At 46.2% G+C, this 10,148-nt stretch overlaps 1 protein-coding gene across 1 annotated transcript; it reads right to left on the reverse strand.

The window, feature by feature from the left end:
• Positions 1–3,281: 3,281 nt before the first annotated feature.
• Positions 3,282–4,967, reverse strand: LOC105892191 (somatostatin receptor type 5-like). The gene has a single exon (XM_031573726.2). It carries the CDS (start codon positions 4,922–4,924, stop codon positions 3,365–3,367), a length of 1,560 nt encoding a protein of 519 aa, XP_031429586.1. The 5' UTR covers positions 4,925–4,967; the 3' UTR covers positions 3,282–3,364.
• Positions 4,968–10,148: the final 5,181 nt, after the last annotated feature.

Genomic DNA, 10,148 nt, shown 5'->3' on the forward strand with positions numbered 1-10,148 from the left:
CGACAGGTGCAAGCTTAAAACGGCCACCAGATTAAACACAAGCTATACCACTCTCCAACAACAAAAGCTAAGATGTATGAAAAAAAAAAAATGAAACAGCAATGCATGAATTCAACTGGATATTCTTCATTGCTCTGTCTTGAACATGAGAAAATAGCATGTTCACTTACAAAACAGAAAAGATTCTTAGGCGATAAACTTTAAAACTTTGACTTTGAGAAGCGTGTTCAGTCGACAGAAAACAAGTCCATTGTTATGGTGCTGAGCAGTTCTGGTGGTGCGGTCATCACATTAAACACAACTGTCTGAGGTGGGAGAAAACTGGAAGGGAAGAAAACAAGCGAGCCTAAAAATGAAATAACTACCCTGTGTTCTGTGATGCACGCGAGGGGGGGGGGTGTGGGCTGAGGGTGCGTTTCAATCCCTGCAGCGAATGTCTTTGTTTGCTCGGGAGTTCCACAGAAGCCTCTGCCAGGGAGGGAGAATAATATCTCAGTGTTCCCGAAGCCTCCGGCGATGGCGGCATGGCACAGCTCTGGCCCCTTTGTGTGTCCCTACGCTACCGTGCGTGGGTGGTGCCGCCACGGGAGTCAAGTGGCAAATGATTCATAGAGATTTCAAGATGATATGGAAAAACTGTTTAATGATACGGCCATCAGAGAGCACCCTACCCAACAACCCCCCCCCCCCCCCCCCGGGTCCGTCATGTGTGATGGCATATCTTCTGCAATGGTTAGCCCCTGGCAAATACAACAACCCTAACACGGGGAGGAATGGTCAGAAAGCAAAAGAACAAATAGCGAATACATCACAGTTAACGTTTTGCTTCTCAGAGCAACAGGATAACAACAGCAACGCAACACTTCACAGACGCAGAAACACTTCTCACAACATGGCGTCTCATTGTTTATGACATCGGAAGTCTCTGGAGAGGGGCGCGTCAGCAAAATGAAGAATACTCTACTCCATTTTTTAAATCATCTTTTAAAGAAGTATGACTTCACCCCTAGCATTGAGCTTAACTGCATTATTTTGAAAAATGCTAAAGAGGCGGGCAAGGGGGTGGGGGGGGGGGGCTGGCTTCTGAGAGTGTACTCCATTCAAATGTATATCATGATGTACCAAACACTCAAATCTACGTCAGCATTCGCCTTGGATGATTTTGAACAGTAGATGAAGTATTGAGCCATTTTCATGAAATGCTGATTTTTATAAAAATGGTCATTTTGTCAATATTAACACATAACAGCATTGATGTGTTTCATCACAGTACAATAATATAATTTAGTTTACAGCCGAACAAAAGCACATTTAAGTCTACACTACCTCTTTAATCCCAACGTGTGTGTACATGTGCATGAGTGTATACTGATAAAAAAACAACAGGGAGAGGAGAAGCGAGAGAGAGGAGAAAGAGAAATAAGAGAGACAGCGTGGGTGGAAAAGGATAGAAGGACATGAATCCTGGAGGTGGATTCATGTCCTTGCTTTTTGTACCGAGTGTCTTACTTATGGGGCTCATAAAAAAAACAACTTTATTCTCACATATTTAGCTCTTAACTCACTGACACTGACAGGCACAAGTCTGGGAGTGAGGGTGTGTGTGTGTGTGTGTGTATGTGTGTGTGTGTGTATGTGTGTGTGTAATTGCTGACCAGTGAGGCACTTCTGAGATACATATTCTCTACTGAGGCTTTTATATCCAACCAGCAGGGTTTCTGTTTTTGTCATAAGCTCTTTGCCATGTGCTGTCCCCACCGTCTTTACTCCTGAAAGACTGTCTCTGCATCAGGGGATATTTATGGGAGCCTCTCTACATGTAAGACTATGTCTACGTACAGGAGATAGGTGGGTAGGTGCATGAAAAAGCTACATAAAAGCACTCAAAACGGTCTATCTGAACTTCATTATTCTGCCTCTACTGGAAATTCAGTGACTGACTGAGACATATATTGTAAATTAAATTATGAAACATTTTGTTACATTTGTCATAGTTCCGCTGACAAGAGCTGTTTTTTTTTCCATCCATGGTATAAGTCATCAACATTAGATCACAAAATAAGCTTAAAATCTCTTTTCACATTTTCAAAGTATAGATGCCAAAGGCTCTGCCACACCAAAAAAAAAAAAACACCTTTAAAGCTTGTAAAAACTTCACAGGATAATTAACTGTCTGTTCATTTCTGTCATCATCCCAGAAATGTAGCATAGAATATAGCTTGCCAGTTCAGTCCACTGTCACCCAGGCCTGCATCTGTTGTCGGTAAGAAGTGACACCATTTTAAACGTGGCTAATGAAGTACTGATGGATGTTACTCACGAGTGCGGGAGTCGTCCGTAAGACATCCACCGCCGGATGCTGCTGCTGCTGCGGTTTGATAGCGTTGGCACAGGTGCTTTCACTTTTGCGCGGCCCGCCCGCCCGCCCGTATGCCGCACACTGTTCGCGACAGGCATAACAAACTGAACGAGGGCCCAATATCAGCCGTTAAGTGGCTGTGGCCTCACCGGGGCCGCTAAACACTCGGCACATCAACAAAGTGCAGCTGCACCTCATTTGTGCTGATTGAAGGCAATGCGGGTGATTGCAGAGCTCTCCCTCGCCACTTTGGATACGGCTGGGGGCGGGGGAATGAGAAATGTATTTGTGAGTCTCTTTGTGAGGGATTTTTAGACCTGCTCTGCGCTATTCGGTAGATCCACCTTTTAAAACGTATTTGATTTTTTTTGGTCGGTAACTTGTTAAGAAAATGGTTCGCACTGTCCATTTGCATGTTTTGTTGGCTACTCATCTTTTGTTGAGAAAATGGTGATGAGGGGTAGTAAGAGTGATTGTGAGCACTTAGTTTGGATTTACACAGGGATATCGAAAATAACGAACTCCCCTGGCGTCAAAAAATCGACATACCTGAGATCACTGAAATGCTCAATTACGGGAGTGTCGGCTAGTGGGAAGCAGCTGAAGGTCTCCATGACGACTCAAGGTAAAGGCACATGCATATGCTATGCACATACTGTTGAGTTTTGTCCTCTCAGTGCGTTGGTGCTGTGCGCATGTGTGTAGTTGACCGTTCATTCATCTTGTGAAGTCACAAATGGTCACAGTTGGATGTATGCTATATATTCAAAGGTCAGGCAGTGAGAAATTACTTCCAAGAGAGAGATCAGTCTGCTTCACAACAAACATCTTGACATGAACACTGAGCTCCTTTAAACCGAATGTGTTTTTTTTTTTTTGTTTTGTTCTGCTATCACAGAAAAAAAATGGCAGAAGTTCAAGACTGCAAGTCTGCTGAGGAGGAGTTAAATCAATAATACTGTAAATCTATTTCAAGTGAAAGAAAGGCGGTAGCCTGTTTTCACACTACAAGTAGCTGATCTCCAGAAGCGTGTTCTTCTCTACTGGCTCCTCTGGGAGTGGTTTGACACTTCCGTTTTTAGCTCCATGAAGTAAGGACGGCATGGCCACCGGAGGCCCAAAGCCTGGGGCTTTCCCCGGGCCGCCGTCTCCTGCCGCCATCCCCCTCCCGTCCGGAGACACAAACTCGTGCGACAACTCTGTGGCTGCTACCTTGTCGGAGAGCAGGGCACAAGAGGTCTCGGCCTGCTGTCGGCTGACATTGCCGTTTCCGTTCTGGGTGATCTTACAGATCTCCGTCATCTCCGTCACCTCCTCCTGATCTTCGTCATCGTCCTCCTCCTCCTCCTCCTGGTGGCCCCTCACACCCCTCCGCAGGCTCTCCCGTGGCTTGAGCATGTGGCGCCGCCGCTGCAGCTCCTCCTGCTCCTCCTGCTGCTCCTGCTGCTGCTGCTGCTGCTGGTGCTGCTGCTCCCCCTGCAGCTGGCGGCGGTGCTGGTCTGTGGTGTCGTGGTTGTCCACGCGGCGCGATGATCGGCACAGGGCCTTCCGGAAGCCCCTCTTGAAGTTGTCGGACATGAAGCCGTAGATGATGGGGTTGGCGCAGCTGTTGGTGTACAGCAGCACCACCACGAAGTAGTAGAGGCCCTTGGGCTCGTCGGGCAGCTGCACCATCAGGTTGAGGATGTTGAGCGCGTAGAAGGGCAGCCAGCAGAGCACGAAGACGGCCACCACGATCACCACCATGCGCGTCACCTTGCGCTCGGACTTGCGGCGCTTGGTGGACGTGGCGTGCACCTTCTTGCCCGAGCTGCGGATCTTGAAGACGATGAGCAGGTAGCACAGGCAGATGACCAGCAGCGGGAGGAAGAAGCCCACGATGGAGGTGAAGATGATGAAGGCCGCCCGCCACACGCTCTCCGGTTGCGGCCAGATGATGTTGCAGTGGCCGTGGTGCACGCCGGCAAACACCACCACAGGCAGCACCACCGTGAAGGAGAGCAGCCACACGGTGGCGTTGACCACCTTGGCCACCTGCGGCCGGCGCCACTTGGACGAGCGGATGGGGTGCACCACGGCCAGGTAGCGGTCGACGCTCATCACCGTCAGGCAGAAGATGCTGGTGAACTGGTTGATGGCGTCCACCGTCATCACCAGGCGGCACATGAGCGAGCCGAAGGGCCAGGAGTGCATTGCGCCCTGCACGGCCAGGAAGGGCAGGCCCAGCATGAAGAGCTCGTCGGCGATGGCCAGGTTCAGGATGTAGATGTTGGTGACCGACTCCGTTTTGGAGTAGTGCAGCACGATGTGGATGACCAGCGTGTTGCCCCCTAGGCCAATGATGCACACCACGATGTAGATTAGCGGAATGAGCACCCCCGATATGGGCCCCTGGGGGTTCGCCGGGGTCGTGCCGTTGCAGCCGGTGTCGTTGAAGAGGCAGGAGCCGTTGAGGGTGTCATTGAACAGGGCCTGGAACATGGGCAGGTCTGGGTAAAGGTCGAGGACAGACCTGTTGTCATGAGCGTAGGCAGCTGCGAAAGGGTACGCGGAGGGAAACTCCATGGTGCCTTGCTTAGAAGCCTTGGGCGATGACCTCTGTCCACCCTAGAGCTATAGCATTTGTCCTGAGGGTAGGAAAAGAAGAGGGTCAAGGTATATATGTGAATTTCACTGGGTGTAATTAGGAGAATAATGAGGGCTATATACTATCGGATATGATTCACAGTACATTGAAAAGTGGACCCCAAGGGGGTTTCTTGATATCATAATAGCATACTTAATTGTTGGGCCTAGTTTTGCTTTCAATCTGACCACAAGCTATCGTCACAGTTAACACTGATAATGCAAGCGGTCAGGGCGTGTAATTTCAGCAGACGTAAAATTGTCCAGGGAGAAAAAAACTCAGCTAAAATGGCATAGCGATCAAAGGCAAAGGGAAGTGTACACATGACAAAGTGGTTTGGGGAAACAAACAAAAAAAAACACAATTAACTGATAAGAAGAATTCATGGAAAAGACCAGACCACATGGTGTGGCCGCCATCGTGGGTCAGACCAGGAAACAATTAAGTGAGATGGAGAAGGTCTGTGTTTGGCTAGCCTCTGTGGCTATTGACAACCCAGATAAAATCAACAGCGTGTGATCCCACACACAGACAGCACAGCTGTTGCTGATAATTGATATTTTATCTGCAACCGAGCTGTGGGGAAGCGTAAGTGTTCTGTGTCATTGCATTAATTAAGTGTACATGTAACGCGCGCGCGCGCGTGTGTGCGTGTGTGTGTGTGTGTGTGCGTGTGTGTGTGTGTGTGTGTGTGTGTGTGTGTGTGTGTGTGTCAGAGAGAGTGAGCTGAGCTGAGAGAGTGTGTGTGAACGACCGACCCAAGTGATCAGGTGTCTACTGATGTACGAGACACTGCTCTGTGCAAACAGGGTGCTGACGTGTCTGTGTTTGACCTCCTGGAACATTTACACCTGCCTCCTTTCACTCTCGCTCTCTCTCTGCTGCTCATACATGCACCAATACACATACTCTCTCTCACACACACACACACACACACACACACACACACACACACACACACACACACACACACACATATTTCTTGTGTGAGAGCAACACACACACACACACTCATGTAATATTGTCCTGATGGTCAACACTATACAAGCACAGCCTTACAAAGGGATTAAGTGTACTACTCAAGAGATACCACTTTATTGGATAGATTTGTCAAGTGCCATAACTCGATTGAAAAACACCATTTTCTTTGGACTTGTTTGCTACACACCAAAGGAATAAGCTGAGGACATTTGAAGAGGTCAGAGTTTTTTGCTAGAACATTATACATTAAAAGCTTTTGAGTAAACGCCAATGATGATCTAAAATGATAAAACAAGTATGTTAAGGACCGATAACTTAACAATCAAGCCTGTTAATGCTCTTTTATCATGATACTTTTCCACACCTGATTGGAGATTTTTCAATTTGGTTAAAACGGCTTCAACCAGCCTATATAAGCCTCTGTTGTTGGTGATGGTTACTTTTTACGTCACCGTAAATATGCAATGAGACAATTACATTTAAGAGGCAATATCTGTGATGTCTGAAGCACGGGGACCACTTGTTGATGTTAGAAGTTGGCAGAGGCAGATGTAAAGCTAATTTATTGGCTCAAACATTGACTGAGAAATGATTCGCTGAGGGTGAGGACTGACATGATCTAAACAGCAGTAAGGAGTTTTGGTCTAAAACTAGCAAGCTAATTACCTTAAAGGCATGTACGACCTTGCCAACCCCACAAACAGTCAATTTGGCACTAACAAAAGCTTGGCAACATACTAACTAGTGTCTTTTTGGCGATGTTGTTGGCAATGTCGTGCTTTCTAAAGCTTTTCTTACATTTTCTCAGGGTATTCTGTTCATGACTGCAGAACTACATAGTGCATGAAATGACCAATGTATTTATTGGTCTTTCATAAAACTATATATGTAGATGATCCCAAAACTACTTGCCTATAAAAACATACAAATTGTTGCATAGCCATGTGATGTTTACATTAGACATGTCATTTTCCTCATCATAGTATTGTCATTATTTTGTTACTTCATGGACATGCTGACATACCATCATTCTGAGCTCATGAGCGAATGGTAAATGGATAGGGGACTTTTAATAATACACTACTATTAATTTATATTCTGTAGACTTTTAATAATACACTACTATTAATTTATATTCTGTAGACTTTTAATAATACACTACTATTAATATCTATTCTGTAACTTTTAATAATACACTACTATTAATATACCATTACTTCTGTAGTCTGCAGTGAGATTGTTTGTCAATAGATGAATGAGTGGTTCACTTGAGATGAGGACATACAGCAAGACACAGGAAAGAGAAAACACGCGTCAAGAGTGAGAAAAAACCACAACTTGCATTGCATGTCTTGCTTTTACAGCCTACCCTTCTCTCTAAAGGGGTGTACATTATCATATTGATTTGACTGGAGCTGACCCAGGCAGTCTAGGGCCAGATCTGGCTAAGTTAGCAAATGTCCAGATCCGCATGAGTCTTTAAAAGCAGATGGAAGGCCTACAGGCCTGTGAACCGGACAATTCTGGAACGCAAGAAGCCGGATGAAATTAGGGCGCTAAGCTTGAAAGAGCATATGTGGGCTTTCATCTCAAGTTTGTGCGCTTTGATGCTTAGGTGAGTCCTACTCTCTCATCAAAGTGAATGATGGCGACGACCATTTTATTGGCTTCTGAATTATTTGAATATTACTGTGACTGTTTGAATGCGCTGAAATATCTGACGCAGGTCAGTTGTGATGAGCGGTTCATGAAGAGTGCTGAATGAACAATAACAAGTACATGTCTTATCTGCATGGAACACACACACACTCACTCCCTCAAACATACACACACACACACACACACACGCACACACAATAAAATCATCTCTTAAATACGAGTGTATGAGGTTTTTTTGCTTACACTGATACAACACACGATCCTAAATCTCTCAACGTGTGGTGCAAAATACTACCTATTTCTTTGCATACAGCTTCTAATTCGTTCAGCTAACATTACTAGCTAACATTATTAAATATTATTATTACCACAAATATTAACGTAAACCCCTGTGGAGCATACATTTACACCAAATGTAGATAAAATGGCTCACGAAAGGTTTCCAGATGAGCATAATGACTCTCCATCTCTCTCTATGCTCCAACTTGCAATACTGATTCATGATATCAACCCTATACATGAACTGAACTCATCTCCGTCCAACAGAAAGGATTTGATTTGTCGGGACAAATCAGCTGTGAACGGAAGGGCAAACAGGAGAGGATAATAAGTTGATTTTCCAGTTGATGTGAAAATGGATTCATTTTTCACGCTCCATTTGTAACAGAATGAGAGAGCCAAAGAACCGATGGCTGTGTTCAAATAAACACACTTTCACAGGTGTCAACAGACACCCACACACACACACACACACACACACACACACACACACACACACACACACCTTTAGACAGACACCGCTTGGTCTGCAGAGCTCGGCTAGCTTCAAAGAAAATATCTTTCAATACACTCATAAAAAATACATTTCTGATGAGAAACAGCCCCTTTCTTTAAAACTGGATTTCAATATCAATTGCTTCAGTGAAACCAATGCCACTCACCATCTAAAGCAGACACACCACCACATGTCCTTGAATCACATGCGGCTTTGAATTCTTTACCAACTAGAAGGATCCACTCCAAAATGGAAACAGTGAAATGGCCCATGCTACACCCTTCCACCAAGTTTCATGAAAAGTAGTTTTTTCCGTAATCTTGTTGACAGGCAGACAAACGAAAAATCTCCTTGGCAGAGGTAACTAGCGTAGCTATGTCAGTTATCGGACAGTGTCAAACATCGGCCCATTCTGTTAAACAATCAAAATGCTGAGTTTAATAATGGATTAACAATCTATAACTTCAGTCAATAATGGATTAACATGACAAACGCGAACGTTTGCCGATAACACACGCCGTCCGATAATTAACACCGTTACGATATGGCATGTAAATGGCTCCAGGAAGTAGAGATTCTGGACTGTGCTATAGTTGCACAGCGCGGCACAATCTGGTGGAATTCACACAACAGCCTCACTGAGACTTGTGCCCTTCCTACGCCATGCCAGAGTCCCCCTCTGGTGAAATGCCTTATCTTAACAGGCTTCACAGATGTCGCACTCAGGACAACATTTCAATTTGTGAGGAGGACAGAAGGGGAGGGGGGCGGGGGAGGGGGGATGCCACAGCTCCCAACCACAGTCCCTTGGCATTCACACGGCTACAGTGCTCCTCCTGCTCCTGCTGCTGCTGCTGCTGCTGTTGATCAGCCTCTCTCTCATCTCAGCTCACAGGGGAGCCGTCCATCGAGCTGCAGAGGAGCACTGATTAGTTTGGGAGACAGCACTATTGCATGTGGCAGAGGAGCACTGATTAGTTTGGGAGACAGCAGCACTATTGCATGTGGCAGAGGAGCACTGATTAGTTTGGGAGACAGCAGCACTATTGCATGTGGCGGTGTGCAGCTGATTGGGCCTCTGAGAAAAGAGCCAGGGGAATCCAACCCACTCCCCCATTCCACTGTCCTCTTGGAAACGGGGGAGAAGAATAATCAATGTGCTACAATCTACAAGCAGAGTTGTCACTCTTTCCAACACGAGCCTCTCCGGCACGAGTTTTTTTTTAAGGTGAAGTTCAGGCTTTATACTGACTTACAGAATACAGAGCAGACATTGATTGAGGTGTCACACACAGTCCATCAGACACAGAGTAGCACAAACCACATGTGCAGATCTGACGCAGGTTGTTTGTGTAATCTCTGCCGACTCGCTGTCGTATAGGAAGTGCCAGTCTACACAAACACTGTCCCACTCTAGCACACACCACTCCTACAACTCATGCGTGGAGGAATGACATTCTTAAGCCTCCTTTCGCCGAATCCATCCAACCCCTGTTTTCACATCAACTAAAAAATGTCCCACAGCAGCTTCTCACAGTAGGCTGAGGCAGCGCTGGTGGCTCTCTGGTGCCCTCGTTGACATCTGGCTCAGCCAGTACCACCAGCATGGCGATGGGCCAATCAGGCATGAATTGCTCCCAGTGTGCCACCTGCCACCCTGCCGATATCTCTCTCTCTCTCTCTCTCTCTCTCTCCGTCTCTCTTTCCTCCACCCTCAGGTGCCCCGTTTGATATGACTCTGCTCTTTG

The sequence above is a fragment of the Clupea harengus genome, chromosome 1 (genome assembly GCF_900700415.2).
Source record: "Clupea harengus chromosome 1, Ch_v2.0.2, whole genome shotgun sequence".
In the NCBI taxonomy this organism is placed as follows: Eukaryota; Metazoa; Chordata; class Actinopteri; order Clupeiformes; family Clupeidae; genus Clupea; species Clupea harengus.

What these genes read in the sequence shown, in the direction of transcription:
- LOC105892191 (XM_031573726.2), bottom strand. Translation starts at nt 4,924, where the DNA reads ATGGAGTTTCCCTCCGCGTACCCTTTCGCAGCTGCCTACGCTCATGAC.